Genomic DNA, 19776 nt, shown 5'->3' with positions numbered 1-19776 from the left:
TCACCTCCACCTTGGGTCTGGGGCACCACTCCCCGGCCTCTGCCAAGCGGGACACCAGCCAGCGGGAGGCGGGGTGGCTCACTGGCTCCAGGCAAGGGCGACCCGAGGCCGGCGGCGCGGGGATCTGTGGCGGGGAAGCCGCGAGGACACAGGAGCCCTGTTCCTAGAAGCGCCGAAACAGGTGGCTGCTCCCGTGGCGAACACGGGGACGGGCGGCCGGGGCGAATGGGACCCCGCTTACCGCTGGGCACCGGGCCCTGGGCTCCAGCCGGCACCCAAGGGGAGCGGCGCGCTCGGCCCGGGCGCCGCGGGCGGGGCGGGCGCAGGGGGCGGGGCCTCTGCGCGCGGGCCCCTCCCCTCCGAAGGCGGGTCAGGACTGGGCTCCAAGGCCTCCCACCGGACCAGTGGGTCTGCTTCACCACCGCTTTGGACCTTGGACCTCGCCTTTCCTCCTGATGGACCGCAAGTGCTCCTGCCCCACCGGTGAGGGACCCCTGGATTTGAGCCCTACTGATGCCTGCTTCTCAGTAACTGGACGGTGAGTCCCGAGGGTTGCAGAAGGGAGTGTGTGGAGTTTGATCACAGGGGGACCGCTGTCACTTACTGGTCTAGGAATGTCTTCCCAGCCGGGTTCCTGAGAGTATTTCAGGCGCCCTTGGCATCTATTCTAAATCTGAGGGCACGGAGGCACCACACTGCCCTTCTTCACCTCACCCAGGGGTTCAGGGGACAGCAAGAGCAGGACTCAGCTCCACGTGAAAGGCTTGGAACTACGAGGCTTTGATGGCCGGAGGGGACATGGTGCCTCTTGGCGTTTAGGACATAGACTTGGCCCAAGCCCCGGTCAACCTGGGCTGGGTCTGGGGCCTCGGATCTTCCCTGGGAAGGGGATCTTCTTTCCTGGGACCCAAAGAGGGGAGCTTGGGCTTCTCCATCTGCCTGAATGGAGGGGAGCTCTCCTTGGGCTGGTCCTGACCCAGGAGGAGGGGGAGGGCCCTGCTGTTGGCTGCGGTGGCCATTGCGGTCACCTCTCACATCTTCAGCTTCTCAGCTCAAAATGAAAGCATCGTCCAGATGATCAGGGCATCAGACAATGGCAGGATTCACTCTATTGGTGTTAAGGGTATGGTTTGCAGAGAACATTTTCCATTCCTCATTTTCCTTCTCTGGGAATCCCTGCAAACTCAGTTTTGGTGAAAGCCTGGAAAACTACTTGGAGGGGATGAAATCTAGTACACCTTTTGCTTGACATCTACACAGGGCTGGCTTCTTAAACACCATGGAGGGGGGAAATATATTTTTTTTTACACCTCAATTTTATACTTTGGTCAATAAAATGATTTCTAAAAATTTTTTTGAAACAAAATATATCAAACCCATTTTCCCTTCAACAGATACATTCACCTAAATATGTGAAGAACAAATTACTAGCATTATAAATGTTTATAAGCTGCACGTATATTCACTGAAGGTGTGCAGCTGTTCTGGATACCCTTCACCAAAGCCCCATTGTGTGGCCCACACGTGCCTGGTGGGGCTCTCCTCCCCTCCTCCTCACTGGGAACATTGGTTTTGGCTTTCCCAGTACTGCTGACAGGACCCCTGACAGGTCCTTGCAGTGGCCTGACTCTGAATCTTTGCAAATTTCTCCCTAGGTCAGGCTGAAAGCTGCCCTTCCCTCAAAGGTAGAGGAAATCCACACACTGACTTGAATCTGAAGGGAGTTTTCTAGCCATTGTCAGGGAAGGGTGAGTGAACCTGAGACTTGGTTCCAAAGGAAGGATTTCATGTTTTCCTCTGCTTGCTGTTGTTTATTCAGCAGTAGGAGAGCCTGGTGGTGTTTGCTAAGGAGCAGGGTGTGCTAAGTGAATGCAATCGATTCCAGGTGTTCTGCCTCCTGGTGTCTGCTGGAGGGAATTGCTATTTGATGTTCAATCCAAGAGAAAGGGATTCTGCAGTGGCTGAGTGGTAAAGAACCTGCCTGTCAATGCAGGAGACGTGTGTTCAATCCCTGGGTTGGGAAGCTCCCCTGGAGAATGAAATGGCAACCCACTCCAATAGTCTTGCCTGGAGAATCCCATGGACAGAGAAGCCTGACCGTTTACAGTCCATGAAGTTGAGAAGAGTCGGACACGACTTAGTGACCTAAGAATAATAACAAGTACTACCTGTTACCAGCATTTCTCATGGGTCCTTTTTCGGGGTCCAGGGAGAAGGGCCTGCAATGAGTGTGAACTCCCCTATGGGCCCGTGCTCCTGAGGACTGTATACTCCCATACTCGCCACCGTCAGCCTGTAGCAGTTGATTCACACTTTAGACTCGTTCTACTCACACGGCAGTGACTCCATCTTCCACCTGTTGGCAGTCAGCCAGCATTTGCGTCCCGTCTCTCCTCCGCAGAGCCCATCTTCCCTGAGACTTCAGGATGATTTTTTGCCTTGCAGCCGCTCTGAAACAGTTGGAAAAGGTCATGACTTTAAGGATAATATAATTTTTGTGTATTAAGGTGGGAGTGGCATTTCTTAGAGATTTCTACATCCCGGGAGAAGCCAGAAGTCACCCCAGGCATTCTGAGAGACCGTTTTCAGGTGACACTTCAGGGACTCACTCCAAAGTGGTCACTGCTTGGCCCTGATGTGGTCCAGGCCGCAGAGAGGGTTCATATGAGTTGCTGGAAGAGATGGCCCCAGGGAGGAGTCTGGAAGGATAACACGTAAGTTGAAGAAAGCAGTGTAGACCTGTGGGAGGGCCAGTAAGGGCCAGGCAGCCATGCCACATGTTGCCATGCCCCGTCCCCCTCTTTCCCACTCCAGGACATCCTCAGTCTGTGTCGCCTCCATCTCTACAGGCAGCTCTGCATGGAGGAGAGGGACACGGCACTCTGATCCCCCACATCCTCTCATTGGAGTTGTGGGTGGCCCAGAGGCATGGAGCAATGCAGCAGCCCCCTCAGCACCTCCCAGGGCCCAGCCTGCTCCACTCTGCACATCCAGAGGTCAAGCCAGAATGGCCAGAGCTCCTTCCTGCCAATGGTGCCCACTGTCTTCATCCTTCTCTCACTGAGGAGGATGACTTTATTTCAGCACAAGACAAAGACATTGACTTTGTCTCCAAAAGAACATTTATTTCCAAATTGAGGCCACAGAAACAGAAACTCCCCCTCCCGGACCTCTGTCACTCCCACTGGATAATTTCTCAGCCTCCACAATAAGACGCCTCTTTGGCACATAAACGCTTCTAGAGAAGCCTCCGTCTGGGGGCCCAGTTGAGTCTCCTGTTCCCAGCTCAACATGTTTTAAGTGTAGTGCCTTCTTTGCCACCTCCCCGGACAGTAGCTCATTCCAGAAAGCCACTTCCTTGTCTTTCAGCTTCTCGGCTGCCTGAGTGTTGATGCCAATCTGAATGTACCCTTCTTTATGATCATATACCGGCCAATGGGGAAGCCCCTCCCCATTGGGGTTCCTGAAACAGAATCAAATAGAAATTCACCTAAGCAACAGTGTGGTCCCAACAACCCTCTGAGTTGGTCAGGGACCTCGTGGCTTCATTTCTGCCAAAGGCTCATATGCCTCCAGAGACAGGAGGCTGACCATGTCCTGGGCAGCCAGTCCATCAGTGAGCTCTCATCTCAGAGGTCACAGGACCGGGCATTTGACCATCACATGTTGGAAGCTCCCCCACCCAACAGACATGCCCTGTTCCTTCCCAACCTCACTCCATGTCTGCCAGCAGCTCACCCATTCCGAGCAAAGTTGGCCCAGAATTTCATCACCATCTTGCTGAGATTGATTTCCTCTTCTGAGGCACCATCTGTGAGGAGGAGACAAAGGCATTGATATTCAAAGTGTGGTTCGTGGGCAACAGCAGCCCTTGAGATCTTGTTAGAAATTCAGAAAAGGGGCCCTTACTCCAGACCTACTGAGTCAAAACCTGCATTTAAAAAAGACCTTGGGTTATTTAAACACTCTTTAAGCTTGACCCTGGACTCAGTGCACATGGGTGTCTGCTAGACCAACCCCACCTCCCAGGATGCTCTCCTTTGGGTCTTTTCTCAGTTTCCTTCATCCATACACGTTTTTACAGAATCTGAAAAATAACCAAGCTGCAAGATCCCCAAATAGTCATCCATCAGGCAGTGTCCAGAGGCACAGCCCTGGGGTGTGTCACACACAAGCTGTCTATAACTGCTGATGGTGAAGACGTTAAAGACTTAAGGATACTTGTGAGTGGTATTCCTTTAAATATTATAATTTAAATATGTTTAATTTAAAAAGATATGGGTTTAGATGGATGGTTGGATATACATACACACACACATTAGTCCTTGTTCAAGGTTAAAGGCAGTTCTAACCTTACTCTCACTCACATTCTCACATGCTCTAATGAGTGTGGAGTGAGTGGTGGCCTTCTAGCCCTGAGCACGGCCCTGTGGGTGACCCAGCATTTAAGAAGACCTGGGGTTATTCAAGCACACTTTAAGCTTGACTTGCTGATGCCCAGGATTGGATTCTTAGAGTGACCATGGGTGAAGGCACAAGGATAGTCATTCTCCATCATGTACATTAGAGCCAAAAAAAAGGTTGGGATTCTTTGTCCTTCAATGCTGTTTTGGTGAAAGTAAGACCTGGAGAGAAGGAGGAACTGTCCAAGGTCACCAAATCAAAACTTGAACCCCGATCTTCTAACTCCAAGCTTATAGTCATCAAAGGGCCATCACCTTTCAGAAATGGAGCCCCAAAGACAGAGAAGAGCTCATCCCCGTGGTCTCCTATCACCGTCTTTGGTTTCAGCTCTGCTTAGAAACTTGGGCGATAATGAAACTCATACATGTAGGTTGGGGCTCCAGCATCTGTAAGACATGAATTGATACACAGTTCATTTCAGCAGACGCATACCTGCATGGTATCGAGGTCTCGAGAGGGCATGAGCAATCAGGAGATTGGGGGCACACCTGGTCCTGAGTGAACAGCAACGATAGTATTAGCAGCTGCCCACTGTGAGAACCAACTGCGTACCAGACGCTGTGTGTCCCTGCAGGAAACCCCTGGTTATTAGCACAGTAGAGAAAGAGTTTGGGGAAAATTCTCTGACTTAAGGGTGTATTAGTGGTGGAGGTAGAACTAGATGGAGCCAGGTGTTTATCGAATGATGAATAAATGTTGAAACTCTGAGGAAATTGATTCAAAATAACTATCATTATAGAGGCATTGGGTCAATACATGTAAACGTCTTTGCCTACCCATGCATTGACACACTAGAACATCTAGATATACAGTTTATGTACACAGAAACACCACTGCATTTCACCGATATGTGTGTGCTAAGGTGTTTCAGGCTTGTCTGAGTCTTTGCCACTTTATGGACTATAGCCCGCCAGGCTTCTCTGTCCATGGGATTTTCTAGGCAATAATACTGGAGTGGGTTGCCATGCCCTTCTCCAGGGGATCTTCCCAACCCAGGGATCGAACAAGCACCTCTAGGTACTAGGTCTCTTGATTCTTTCCCCCTAGTGCCACCTGGGAAGCCCACATTTCTTTGAGAGCGGGTTACTTTTCATTCCTGTGGAGAATACGGGCAGCACAACAGGTGCCTTCGATTCTGCCTGTTTTTGAGTGTTTCCAGTGTTTTTCTCACCTACTAAGAGTGGAGCAAATTCAAGGAAATTCAAGTTGCTAGCCTGAAAGTGCAGATACTGAAACACAAACTTATGCAGAAGAGGACAATATACTGTCTGTGTCCCAGGAAACTTCAATCCAGCATTTCCTTTTTGTCCGTCCTCTCACAAGTCTTGCTTCCTGCATGGCCCAGGGAGTGTGCTGAAATGGCAAAAAGGCTGAGGAAGGGGACAGTCCCTCTCTCCTGGCCTCTCTCCTCACCTCCCCTCTCCCCTCTCTCCACTCCCTCTCGAAGCCCCAAGAAGGTGTTACTTATTCTGCTGATGCTTCAGCAGAGATGCCCATCTTGCTCCTTCAGGGCTAACTCGTGGGCCCCCACCTGGGGAGCTCTGTGCTTTGCACTGATCGTTATGCCACAGCCAGTGACTAATGGGGAAGGGTCAGGCCCTAAGGCAGACTGGTGCGGAATATCATAACTTCTGCCTGCTTTTTGACACTCTCACATTTGGAAAATGCAGAAAAAGGAGAATGAACAAAACGACCACTTATGATCGTACCGCTCAGAGAAACCTCTGCTAACATTTTAGCACTGATGTATAAAAAATAAGGGTAGTATTGGATACGTAGTTTTGTAATGACTATAATAATTTCTTTATATTATTAAATATTTGTCCACTCCATGGTGTAACAATATACACCACCCTGACAGGAGGATGTTGAATACTTTAGTTGCCTCCTTTTTCCACCCCATCATGTCACCCTTAGTTTAGCAAGAGGTGTTGTTTGGAAGAAACAATCCTCCCATGGTTCCATAATCCACGTGCTAAACAGGTGCTTCAGGGTCAAGCAGAAATTGTTGTATTGACAGTGTTTACTCTTGCTTCTGCCGCTCTGAAGTGTTAGAATCAGGGGACATCCCTGGTGTTCCAGTGGTTAATACTCTGCACATCGCCTGCAGGGGGCGCGGGTTCAATCCCTGCTCAGGGAACCAGGATCGGGTATGCTGCATATTGTGGGCAGAAAAGAGAAAGAAACTCAGAGCCCAGCCACACAAGAAAGGCCTAGTGTGAGTGACAGAACTCAGTTATGATAACCTCCTTTCCCTTCCTCCTATTGTTTGTGTTTTTTCACTGTTTCACCTTAAACTATTGAGATTTATTTTTTAAAAAATTCCCAGAATCACAACGTAATCTTCACAGAAATGTAGGACAGAGATTTCAATAATAACACTTAGGAGCTACAAGAGAAGTAGGAGGTGGGAGGAAGCTAGTCATAAAAAATATGTAAACTGAAACAAAGTGATGCTCTCCTTTTTTTGGTGAGGGAGGACTGATATAAAATTGGCAGCATTGTTTTTATTCTTTTCATCTGACTATCCCAAGTGAGATAATTAAGAAATTTGCACTCCCACACACTGGAAAGCAATTTCACAAAATGTATCAAGAACATTAAAATGCTCCAACAGCCCAGATTAAGTTTTACTTCTAAATACAACCCCAAGAAAATGATTGAGACTTGGCTAAAGATATGTGCACATGAGGCTGAGTATGATGCTGTGTGTAGCATTAAAATGAGCAGCCTGGCTAAATATCCACTAGGACAGGGACACTAAAGGAAATGTAATCCTTCATGCCATGAAATAATTGAGATTTTTCATGAAACAGTACTGACAGTGAGGAAATGACTACAATACAGTGTTCCATGAACAACATAATAATTAATTTTAAAATTATACATAAGATATGGAAAGATTCATAAAAGAAAATATGTCAAAATGTATAGCTGATACTTTAGGTGAAGGAATTATGAGTGATGTATAGTTGCATCTGCATATGTTCCCTTATTTTCAAAAATTTCTACAATGGTCAGATGAATTCATATTCAGAAAATGCTTTTTTTCTTTTAGAGTAACACGTTTTTTAATCAAAACGAGAATTGAGAGAACTACAATTATGATAATCTTCTTTCCCTTCCTCTTATTGTGGTTTGTTTTTTTTTCACTGTTTCACCTTAAACTATTGAGATTTATTTAAAAAAAAAATTCCCAGAATCACAACATAATCTTCACAGAAACGTAGGACAGAGATTTCAATAATAACACTTAGGAGCTACAAGAGAAGTAGAAGGTGGTTTATCACTTCCTGATAAACTCCAAGAAGTGCTGGCAATAAGGCCCTGAATTCAAAGTCATGAGATGTCATGTACATATATGACTGAGTCTCCCTGCTGTCCATCTGAAACAATCACAGGATGGGTAACTGGGTACACTATAATATAAAATGAAAAGTGTAAAAAAAAGAAAAAGAAACAAAGTCATGAGAAGTCAGATAAAAGAAAGCTCAAGCCTAACATGGCTGGGAGCCGCACGGATGCAGACGCGATACTACAAATCCGACACACGGCAAGAGGCAAGACCAAGTACATGAAGGATTTGACTCCGGGAAGCCCCTGGCTGGTCATCAGGACCTTAGGAAGGAAGCAGTGGTAGCTAGCACCTCCAAATTACTGAATGCGTGGGGATAGAATATGTCAGCTGTAGCTACATTTTATTTGCTGATGAAGTCTCCAAATTTAAACCCTCCTAGCACGGTTATGAGGAGAAGTCTGGACCAAAGTGCCATCTCCTGGCTTGAGGACTAGGTGAGTGAGGGCTCCAGGAAAGGAAGGGTCCTGAGAGGAACTCAAAAGGTACTGAAAAGGAACACCTTTTCTCCAGGTGGGCTCATCCATCCCTGACCTCACACCCCACACACAGACTCGGGTCAGCATCGGAAGGTCCTGTGGTAGACACAGCACACACTGGTATAAACTTAACTTGGCCACAGACACTGACATTTACCAGACCACCTGCTCCTACTCGTCCGGTGCTCAGGCCCTTGACTTTCTTGGTCCCAGACAACACTCCTTTTTTATGGCTGCAGCCCGCAGCATGCGGGATATAAGTTCTGTGATCAAAGCTCAACCCCTGCCCTCTACTTCGGAAGCAGAGTCTTAACCACAGATCATCAGTGAAGTCCCTCAGACAACACTCCTGATCCTGCGCTTGGCCTCACGCCATCCCCGGCTCCACTGGCTAACAAACTAGTTGGCAGCTAGCTCTGACCTTGGAAGGCGTCTAAGACAAAATCTCCAGTATGTGCCCTGTGGCCCCACAGACTACTGTAATTCAGGGGAGGGGCCCCTGGGCAGAGGCTGTCGGTGCTTCCCCATGCTCTCTGCATCCCGGCACACTGGCCTCAGGTCTGCCTCCCATATCTGCAGCTCTTTGCCTGAGGTCTTTGGTAGCCAGAGACCACTCTGCCCATGTGTGCAGATGGGCAAAGCACCAGGGAATTAACTGCCCTTGGGAACAGCCTTCAACTGATGACTCATCAAAGCTGGAGGATGAAGAGCCCAGCTCTCTTGCCGCTGACTGGGGAAAACCCTGAGCCGCGTCTTCTGCTGGTTCCCCAGCTCCAGGTGTCCATGGCGGACCCTCGCTTGGCAGCACAGGGTAGACTGACTTCCTTCTCCATTCCTGTCACTTCTCCACTCCTCTACCAGGGTTACCTGGGGTCACTCCCAGATACACTGCCTGCAGTTAGATCCTTTCTCAGAGTCTGCTGCTGGTGGAAACCAACATAGGACCGTGCCCTGGATGCAGTCAGTTTTGGATGACCCTCAGCAGTTCCCATCCGTGTGCTTGTGCCAAGGTCCGGGCAGGAGTCAGCGATGGTGGCGTGGTGGGGACCTCCTCCTGCTCAGTGAGCGGGACTCACCTCTGTGGTGACGGGCCACATTCACAGATGGAACACCACACATCACATCTCCTATCAAGTCCAGGAACAGGCCTTTCTTTTTGACAGGGTCGTCTGTCCCTCCTAAATCCTGGAGCCAGTTGCTCAGGAATGCTCTGAAACAGATCGAGTGAAAGTGACCACTGTTAAAATTAAATACAAAATGGAGGCCAGACTTATCAATTATCTGTGCAGACAAAACCACTGAAGCCATGGAAACCAACTGTAGCTTTTCATACACATGAGCAAAAAATGTTGTTATTTTTTGTAAAACCCTCTGACAATCACAAAGTCAACTTAAGTCATCTCCCTAAAATGGCATGAGATAACCGCTTTTAATCAGTCCTCCGCCACCTGAAAAGCGCTATTGCAATAAGCAATCACTGCAAAGGTGAACAACTTCATTTTCACTTTAGAAGCCATGCCGTAACTTCACATCCCTGAGTTCCTGTGACTCCTGGCCTCTTACCAGGATGGGGTAGTACTGCCACACGGGTGATGTGGCCGTCTTCTGGTCCAGCTTGTCTTCAGAGAGTGGATATCTCACGAGCTGTTGAAACAGAGGTTAAGCGATTGTGAAATCATAGGCAATGGCAGGAAAAACCAAAGTGACCAAGAGAACAAACTCATGCGGGCTGAGGGCCACCGTCCTGGCTTGGTGGGCCTGGGCCTTTGATGAGCCGGGTAAAATCAATGCATCAAATGGACTTTCATATCCAGAGATCAAGGAGTGCAGAGAGAATACTGTGATTGTTAACAGAAGCTGTCCTGGCTCCGTGTGTGTTCACACACACACAAGCAGATACACGTGTGCATGCTCAGTCTCTAAGCCGTGTCTGACTCTTAGTGACCCCGTGGACCTTCCAGTCTCCTGTGTCCATGTGATTTTCCAGAATACTGGGGTGGGTTGCCATTTCCTATTCCAGGGGAATCTTTCTGACCCAGGGATCAAACCCACATCTCATCTGGCAGACAGATTCTTTACTACTGAGCCACCAGGGAAGGATATACATACATACATATGTATACACACACAGAGACACACACAGAGACACACACACACACAGACACACACAGAGACACACAGACACACAGACACACACACACACACACACACACACACACAGAGTTAGGCTTAGAGCCCGCACAGTGGTCATCAAGGCAGAAAGGGAAGGTTTCAGCCAGCCTAGTGTTGAAGGGGAAGGCTCTGGGGCAGAGGACACGGCCCCACTAATACCCCGCCGTGTCAGATAACTAAGAAAGCCCCAAATACTGCCATTAAGATTTTGGTCCTTCCGTGAAACCTCTGAAATCATGCTGAAGAATCACAGAACTCTGCACATAACGACTCCATCAAAACTCTGTCCTAAGAGGCTTGACCGAACTTCAGGACAGCTGCAGGAAGCTTAAGGCCATTTCCCCAGGATGACCGCAGGCCCCCTTAAAGAGCTCTGGGCTGCCAGGAGATTTTACTGTTTGTTTCAGCCAACACCTGGTGATGGGCAGGTAGGTCCATGAAACCCATCTTGAGCAGTTACTTTAGAAACCTTGTAATTTTAAATCTTATCTTTGCCCCTTTAGATGTAACTCTTCCACCCCAAACTGTTTGCTCAAGGACCTGAGAGCCATCTCTATGGAAAACACACATCCAGGGGATAATTCTTGCTCTTTCCTCCAGTCCCTGTGAGATGATAAAGCCTAACTTCAGTGGGGGCCTTGATTCTACTTACACCACTGCCTCCTGTTGTAAAGACAGAAGTTTGTTTCTTCTCCAGATAAATGCCAGCTAACAAATCCAGGTGGTCCAGTCACATGGACAATCCACCCCACTCCCACCCACTCCTTAAATAAGCTCCAGGCTTTCATTTCAGGGATTGGGTTCAGTTTATGATGGATCTTTTCCCTAGAACAGGGATGTAACTGAATCAAATCTGTTACTAGTCACCTAGTGGCCTGCTTTGTTTATCTCTGTCAGAAGGGAAAGTACTTCCTAACTTTTGAAGTCAGTTTTGACCTAGGAAGATGCAGGCTCCTTTGACTCTTTCCGTGAGATGACAGAGCATGGGTGCAGGAGTGGGGCGGATTTGTGGAGAAAGCACGGAAGCAGCAAGCCCGAGGGGAGCGGCTGCAGGCCCCAGGCCTCCCTCTCCAGAACTCCAGAGCCCCTTGCCCTGCCCAGGCCTTGGGTTTGTCATCTGCCCAGTGATGATCTCTACCAGCCCTCCTGGAACCGACGTTTCAGGATTCATGGATGGGAGGACAATCACAGAGTGTGTGGGGATGCGGGTCCTCAGGGCTACGTCTCCCAGATGACAGTGTGGACCACTGGAGATGGTTTCCATGGAAATGTCAACTTTCGTATGAAGGGGACAGCTGCCTTGGTCCCAGAGAGGGGTCTGCAGAAAAAAGCATTCTGTGACCAGAGATATGAGGGGGGATATGGCCACAGATGGGAGGGGTGATATGATGGCAGGGGAGACAAGTCTATGAGGCCTGCACTTTCTCACCAATGGCAGAAGCCAGCCAAACTTCTGCTTGTTGACTCCGATGATGTAGGGAATGGTGTTGAAGTTCTTTTCAGCCTGCATCTCCTCTGGCGTCTTTGGCAGCACCACTCCATCAACCACAGTGGGCAGGAAAGGGTAAGTCTGGGGAAGAGGGCAGAGTATTGTCTGGGCCTCCCCTTCCAGCTCACACCCGCATCCCCGTCGCCACCTGCCGGAGCTCACAACCTGCATGTGCTCCTGGCCGGTGGCCACACGCTCAGGGCTAAGTCGTGGACCCCAGAGGGCAGAACTGTGACCAGGAGACAGCAACAGTCAGGTGATGGGGGCAAATCTTCACTCAAATTGGTATAAAAATACATAATACAATGTGTATTTTATTTGAAAAGCATACATTAATATGTCCCTATGCAACTCTCCATCTGCAGTCAGTTCTTATAAGCTCCTCTCACAGGAAACCAGCCTCACATGGAAGCCCCCCATTTTGGGGTCACTTTTGAAAAGCTATAAGATAACTAACCTTTGAACCAGGCCCCCCAATGCTCTACTCATCCTCAGCCCAAGCACACCTTTCAAATCTTTTAATCACCCAATGCCCTGCCCAGCTTGTTCGTTCTCCCCACAGATCAAAGAAGCAGAAATGAAGAATAAGAAATTCACGGATGATCGGATCTCTTCCCTAGCTGACGCATCTGGAATCTCCCAAATATAAGAGCAAGATAACACCTAGAGGAAGACCAGGAGGAGTCTACCACCTGCACACCAGCCTGCAGGTGAACAGATGGCGACCACTCTGGACCCCTCGTTCCAGGGATGAACTGAGGTGACTTCTCAGTTGTTCCTTAAAAGGTTTCATGGCCAAAGAGAAACTTGGTGGTTTTGGGGAGGACACTGAGCCCACCATCTCCCCAGATTGTGAGCATTCTGATTAAAGGTCATAACTGGCCAGCAGCAGGAACCCCTCTTGACTTGGTAACATTCTCATTATTCGTGATATTTAAGTTCTGTAAAGTCACCAGGACTCTGATACAGCGAATGCTGAGCCGCTGCGCCAGCAAAATAAGGAATCAGGTTCCTGAGAGCCTTTGGTCACATTATTTCAACCTTGTTCTGTAAATGTTTCTGTTTAAAGATACTTTATGTAATAAACATTTCTTACAGATAGTTAGTTATATGTAATATTTATTGATAATGAAACACCAGTCACCAAGGGCTCAATGTTTTCTTAGCCTGAAGAGGCTGCTGTTGGAGTTGCCTGAGACTGGGTGGGGGGTGGTGTCCTGAGGACTGAGACTCATGGCTCCTTTCCCCACAGATCTGGAGACAGTGCGACTTGCACAGCCAGTCCACCCTGCAGCCCCCAGGAGACGATCCGGGCCCCTCCTGAAGGCTTCTGAAGAGCCCTTCACCCGTCATCTCCAGTCCCCACAGTGGACGTTTCTCGTCCACCTTCTCCCAACAGGGCGTTTTTAGGAATGTATACAAGACTAGGGGCTGGCTGGCGACAGGGACAGAGAGTTGATGATGGGGAGCAGTGGCCTGGGGGTCGGGGAACAGGTTCTGGTCCCATGATATGGTCGCCCTAGCTGTGAGACCCAGGACGTCATAGCCCCTCTCTCAGTGTCAGCACTATAAACACTAGGATTTACTAAGATTCCACATGAAGAATTCTTTCATTCTTCTCTAATCATTAACTGAAGCTTTGGTATTAAGACTTAAAATGTGTAATCAAAAACCAACGTCCTTACCTCTCTAGGGTCTCCATATAAATCAAGTTTGAAAAAGTTCTGTGAAGACAAAGACAGAGGTTGTGGTGAGGAGGCTTCCTGGGAGGAAAGCTGACCTCTGTGAGTTGTGCCAAAAGGTACCAAGGGCTTCCTCCTGGCGCCACGCTGGCTGGGCTGAGAGGAAGTGGGCAGGACACCCTCCCCCGGGCACCAGCACAGGGAGCAGTGTGGGGTGGGCGAGGGGGCGCGGCAGGGCACTGCTGCTGGTGCCTGCCCTGCCCTCCACCCATTTCCCCTTCTTCTTCCTCCAGGCAACAACACCCCGATTTTCCTTTGGGGGACCCCCTCTTCCCCACTCTCACTCCATATTGCAGGCATCTGTATGTGACCTCAGGTGCACCAAATCCCTGAATACGGGGACTACTGCAGCAGAGGACATGTGCCCATGTCAGTTCAATAGAGTTTACCCAAATTGTTGCTGCAATTGTTGGGAAATAGGGTTTCTAAAGAGATAATATGTAAGACTAGAGTAGTGTTGCTGTCTTTAACCTCCCCAGGGGACAAATCTGTCTGAGAGTGATGCCAACACCAAAAGGTAAAAGCTGAGGGATAAGGACAGTTTCTTAATCACATCACATGTGCGTCCAGACCCAGCCATGCCTGAAGCCATCCAATCCTAGGTTTGTCAGTGAGTTACCTGAAGATTCTGTCCCAACATATTCCTTTCTCAAGGCACTTTGAGATGAGTTTTCTTATCTTGCTTTAGAAAATCCTGACTCATACAAGCTGACTGAAATTCAGCCCAGCCCACACTTCTCTTTGTTGTGAGTCTGCCAAGACTGTACTAGTTCTATTGTGAGGCTGAAGCTAACAAGCCTGACCTTGTAAGGGGAAATCCCATTAAGGGTCCCTCCATTATGTGTTGTAGGCCTACAATCCAGGTGTGTGTGTGTGTGTGTGTGTGTGTGTAATGGGGAGAGAAGATAATCCTGGAAACACTTCCACATGATCTCAGAAGATCTTAGAAGAATAACATGGACTCTTAGGTTCTCTGGGTTTTCCCAAAGTCACTCAATCTCCCCCTAAATAAGTGGATCTCTTGTGCCACATGGAGTTTTAGAAAGAAATTTATACAACCAGAAAACAGTTGTGTTTATCTTTGAGCATAGTGGTCACCCTATTTGAGTCTGAGAAACCAAGATTCAAGGCTACTTTGGACTTAAACCATGGAAATAGAGCAGAGTACAGTGCTGGAATATAGCCCCTGGGAGTCCAGGAGTAGCCTCAGGATTCTAGGGTCCAGACAGAGAGTCCAGGTTCTCAGGCTACTCCAACAGTTCCCACTGGCTCTAAATGTGTTCTCTGGGTATCTGTCAGGCTGCAACTTCCTGTGATGACCCACCACCATAGCCATCAACCCCGAACGTCACCTTCTCGATGAAGGGCCCTGCTTCCCCCCTCTGTACTCCCACCACACTTACTCCACATAAGTCTATGCGCGTCTTTCTCCTTGAATAGTTCCTTGTAAACAGGGACTATATCCAATTATGTCTGCATCACCCACTCTGTTACCTCCACCCGTACACCTAGCAGAGGTGGATGGATGGATGGATGGATGGGTGGATGGATAAATGGATGCATGGGCTGATGAAACTGATCACTATGTGGAGTATGGATGAACTGGGGGGATTACTGGGCAGATGGATTACCCAGCGGATTAGCTGATGGATGGTTCACTGATTTTACAGAGGTGGGTGATAAAATAGATATATAGATGACTGGTAGCAGATGAATGAATGTTACAGATGAGTTGATATTGGACTGATGAAAAGATACTGATGGATTCTAATTCATCGACAGATGGACAGATGTACAATAAGGTGATGAACGAGCTGATGGATGGATGAACAGGTGGATGGATGAATGGGCAGATAAACAGCTATGACAGAATGATGATCGAGGCAGACATGCAGGAAACCTAGGAAACTGGGCCACCATGGGGTCATAACTGAGGTGGTTTTGAGACAAGGTGTGGCAAGCTTTCTGAAACTATTTGTTCTACATAACCCCATTCCTAAAATTCAAGGTGGTAACTATCTCTGAGCATACATAATGTTTAATTTCTTAAAAATATATCAGAAAACAAGATTGGAAAAGGTAAGTTTTGATAAATATGAGGGGTCACTGTTCAGTTGTTCATTTTGTTATTTATTGTCTTTGGTAACATCTGAGATATTCATAAAAAAAAAAAAAAGAAAGAAGGAAACATTCGCTTTGAGATCCAGAGGCTGACACTACTCCTGGGAGCTGAGAAACTGTCCCAGGTAGTTTTTCCAGGGCAAGAGGACTGAAGCTGAAATGATGAAGCCTGGGGCCCTTTTCCCAGGGTGGGGGGCTTGTTTTTCCAAGAGAGTGGATGAACTTACCATCTTCTGTGTTACCTCCAAGAGCTCATCCTCCGTCTTCTGGCGCAGGCAGTGAACAAGGACAGCCGAGGTGATGGTCTTGCACCCAGCAAAGGCAGCAATTCGCTGTAGAGATCACAGATGACAGCAGAATTCAAGAGCCAGGCCTCTCCCTCCATCAGTACCGAGGTCTTCTGTCCCAGCCTCCCTTGCTGTAGGCAGCCTGTGTTAGCAGTAAACACCCCAGACCAGTAGGTCCTGGGTCCCAGGCATGCCGGTTATACTCCACAGCCTCGCTGCTTTATCTCTGTTAAAGTGGACAGAATGATCTCAAAGCTGAACATCTAAAGAGAGGCAGCACAGAGAGGGTGCTTGAGAGCCTGGAATCCAGAATCCCACTTTCTAATTTCAAATCTTGACTCATCCAATTAATAGTCGTTTGGCCTCAGGCCAGTCAGTTGCAAAGTGAAGCCAGAGGGGAAGATGCAGAAGAGAAGTCAGGCGCCACGATGGCGGGGCCCTGCAGAGTGTGCACGGGCTGCCCAGAGCCTGGTCCAGTGTCTGACATACATCAGTGCTCAGTATGTATTTGGTGGAAAAATTAAAAGGCACAGGAAGAAGTAGAGGAGAGAGAAACAGCGAGAGTGCAAAATAAGAGTCTCAGATTCTCCATTCTTTGATTACTTGTCCTGTTTGATAGCAAAATCCAGTCCCATCTCTGAGACCTTTCTTTCCTTTAAATGAGCTCCCCCTTTTGGACTTAAGCTTGATTAATGGGCACCGGCTGTCAATATCCCCAAATTCTGAAAACATTCTCAAAAATTCTAAAAATTCATGGAGCCCCTTCTCTCCCTTTTCTCTCTACCAGTCCCTTCAGTCAGTGCTACCCCCAGCGCTCTCCAAATCAGCTCTTGCAGCCTGATCAAAACGCTCTGTAGCTGATTCCAAGGCACACTCCTCAGCAGAGCCTCTGTGTTGCTCACCCTTCCTAGTCTTCCTAACGCTCATCAAATAAAGCCACAGTCATCACCAGGTCCTATGTAGTATGGCCCTGCCATGGTCCCATGCTCAGCTCTCTCCAGGTTTCCTCTGAAATTTCTGCTCTGCCCACATGAGCCTTCCTCACTCTCTCGGACATTTGCCCCTGCCACAGGACATTTGCACAGACTGTTCCTGTTTCCTGGATATTCCTTGCTTGCCAAGTAATTTACTGCTGATCTTTCTCATCTCAACTCGTTGATCATATTTTTCTTTTTTTTTCCAGGAAGACTTTCCTGATAACCTCCCCTGTACCGTGGACGAAGTGCTCCTTTTGGATTCTGTTATGACCTCGGGTACCTTCCCTTATTGTTCTAGGTACAACTGACATTTTGTAACTGGTAAAATTATGTAATCTGTAATCTCTCTCCTCCTTGAGAATAGAAACTAGGTATCAGGTTATCCCCAAACTATCTGTTGCATGAATCAATGAAGCCATGAAGAATTCTCAGGCACCCACCTTGTCACAAAGTCCCCAGGGAGAAACCACTCCAGGCCACCATAGTGTAAATGAGTTCACTTGATCTTAGACCTTAAGTGAGATAATACACAATGGCACACATTCAGGGCAGCACTCCACCTGGCACACTTTGGGACATGTATTCAGTGGAAAGTGCACGGGGCTGGCAGACCAGAGTCATGAGCCTGAGTCCAGCTCTGCCCTCATCACTCTCTGGCCTTGGCGAGGCTCTTGGACTTCAGCTCTCTGCCCCAGTTTGCTCAGTGGTAGAGCTAGGAGGTGGGCTGAGGTGTGTTCTTGCCCTTCCCCTTCAGCCATTTCTCACTTCTATGATTTTCTGGGGATGTGAGCCAGACTGAACTCTAAGGAAGGGCCCTGACAATCCGGGAGAGTAGCGCGTGGTGTGCGGGCAGTCCGGTGTGAGACCTACCTCAGCTGCAGCCTTCGAGTCCCTCTTGACCAGGGCAGAAGTGAGGGCCACGCCGCTCTCAGAGATGGCCCGGTGGAAGAGATTCCTGGCCAGGGGGGACAACACCTGGAGGACCGTGTTGAGAAGGGAGTTTACGCTCATGGGGAGGGTGGTCTTCAAGAGCTATACCCAGCCACAACCCTGTCCTGGACTGTGGAGACCATGGGCCCAGCATCTGTGAGAAAACCTCAGCTGGAGGGAGGCAGGAGCAGAGTGAGGGACACAGAACAGGCGGCGCGTGGCGCCCACTGACTGTAACAATCAGCACTATCTGAAGGGCAGCTCAGCAGCTCCTAGCAACACTTTAGCAGCACAGTTCTCATGGCAACTATACTCAAGTAAGAATTAATTTAAAAAATTAAGGCGAATAAAAATGTTTAAATGGCTCGGGAAATATAAAATAAAGAAAATAAAGGCACAGTTCTGACTTCCCATTTCCATTACTCAGAATTTATCCTAAGGAAAACGAGCATGGAGGTACACAACAATTTGTAATAATGCTCACGTTGTTTATAAGAGTAAAAATCGGAAATAACCCAAGGTTTCAATATTATGAGATTGGATAAATAACGTATTTTTCATTCTTACAATGAAATTACTTGACTGTACATACAAAAAATATGAAAGACTGTTTAATGCTCAGAGAAATATTTATGTTGTTTTATAACGCTAGGGAAAGTTTGTGTTTAAAAATTTCTAGCTAGGGCTTCCCTTGTGGTCCAATGGTTAAGAATCCACCTTCTAATGCAGGGGACACGGTTTCAATCCCTAGTCTGGGAAGATCCCACATGCCGTGGAGCACATAAGCCTTTTGGCAACAGGTACTGAAGCCCTTGCACCTAGAACTGAGCTCTGCAACAAGGCATGGCACTGAGACGCCCCCACACGCAAAGAGTGTGAAGCGATGAAGACCCAGCACAGCCAAGTATTTCGAAAAGGAATTATAAAAGTTCTAGCTAGGTTGATAGGTGGATAGTCAGATAAAGAGGGTGAATTCTGAAAAAGAATTAGAAAAATACAGCTCAACATGTGTATCCATAGATAACGGAATTGTGAATGATTTTTCTTCTTTGAGATTTTCTGTACCTTTCCTTTCTTCCACTTCATGAAACATAAAAACATTTTCCTCTGAATGTTGAACTGTGAAACCAACATAGATTCATCAAATACAGTAACAGGGATTTCCCTGGTGGTCCAGTAGTTAAGACTCCAAGCTCCCAATGCAGGGGGCTCAATGGATACCTGATTGGAGAACTAAGATCCCACATGCAAAGTAGCCAAAAAAAAAAAAAAAAAAAAAAAGGAGGCACTAATAGCGCTAACCCTCTGCTCAAACGTGAGGGAGCTGGAGTGTTTCCCATGGCTCCCAGCATCCTCTAATCTGGCTTTCCGGCTTTGCTTCCCTCGCTGTCTCCCCCATTCCCATTCCCATTCCCCACACCACACTCCCAGGTCCTGTCTGTCCCTTGTTCCTGTCCCATCCCCCATCCCTCCTCTTCTTCTCCTTCTCCCCAGCCCAGCTCCATCCCTCAGCCCCAGAGGCTGCTGCCCTCCCTCCTGGGCATGGACAAGCCACCAGGGCCCTCAGAGGGGGCCTCCAACCTGTTCCTAGTGCTCGTGTCTCCTGAATTGTAGGCCTGGCTTCAAGTCAGACAAGGACACTCAGACCAACCTCATGGTCAGCTCCTCTGATTAATCATTTACACACACCCCTAATCTCAAGAGAAGTGAGGCGACTCCTAACATTAAAATGATTAAGAAGGAGAGGATGAGCTCAACCG

The 19776-nt window shown here is 48.2% G+C and overlaps 1 protein-coding gene and 1 long non-coding RNA gene across 2 annotated transcripts in view; one reads left to right on the top strand and one right to left on the bottom strand.

The window, feature by feature from the left end:
- The first annotated feature begins 357 nt into the window (after positions 1 to 357).
- LOC138418466 (uncharacterized) lies at positions 358 to 13060 on the top strand. The gene is made up of 3 exons (XR_011248595.1): positions 358 to 538; positions 11949 to 12034; positions 12522 to 13060. It is a non-coding gene; the product is annotated as an uncharacterized lncRNA (long non-coding RNA).
- The window catches only part of LOC138418462 (liver carboxylesterase-like), a 29810-nt gene continuing 13138 nt past the window's right edge, over positions 3105 to 19776 (bottom strand). Inside the window, 10 exon segments of the mRNA XM_070289278.1 lie at positions 3105 to 3463; positions 3739 to 3811; positions 4719 to 4850; positions 9375 to 9484; positions 9486 to 9508; positions 9862 to 9942; positions 11900 to 12040; positions 13645 to 13683; positions 16050 to 16154; positions 17957 to 18061. Coding sequence (XP_070145379.1) covers positions 3124 to 3463; positions 3739 to 3811; positions 4719 to 4850; positions 9375 to 9484; positions 9486 to 9508; positions 9862 to 9942; positions 11900 to 12040; positions 13645 to 13683; positions 16050 to 16154; positions 17957 to 18061 — 1149 coding nt within the window. The 3' untranslated portion in view covers positions 3105 to 3123.

Source organism: Ovis canadensis, chromosome 14 (genome assembly GCF_042477335.2).
Source record: "Ovis canadensis isolate MfBH-ARS-UI-01 breed Bighorn chromosome 14, ARS-UI_OviCan_v2, whole genome shotgun sequence".
NCBI classification, from domain to species: domain Eukaryota; kingdom Metazoa; phylum Chordata; class Mammalia; order Artiodactyla; family Bovidae; genus Ovis; species Ovis canadensis.
This window is presented reverse-complemented; position numbering and strand designations above follow the sequence as displayed.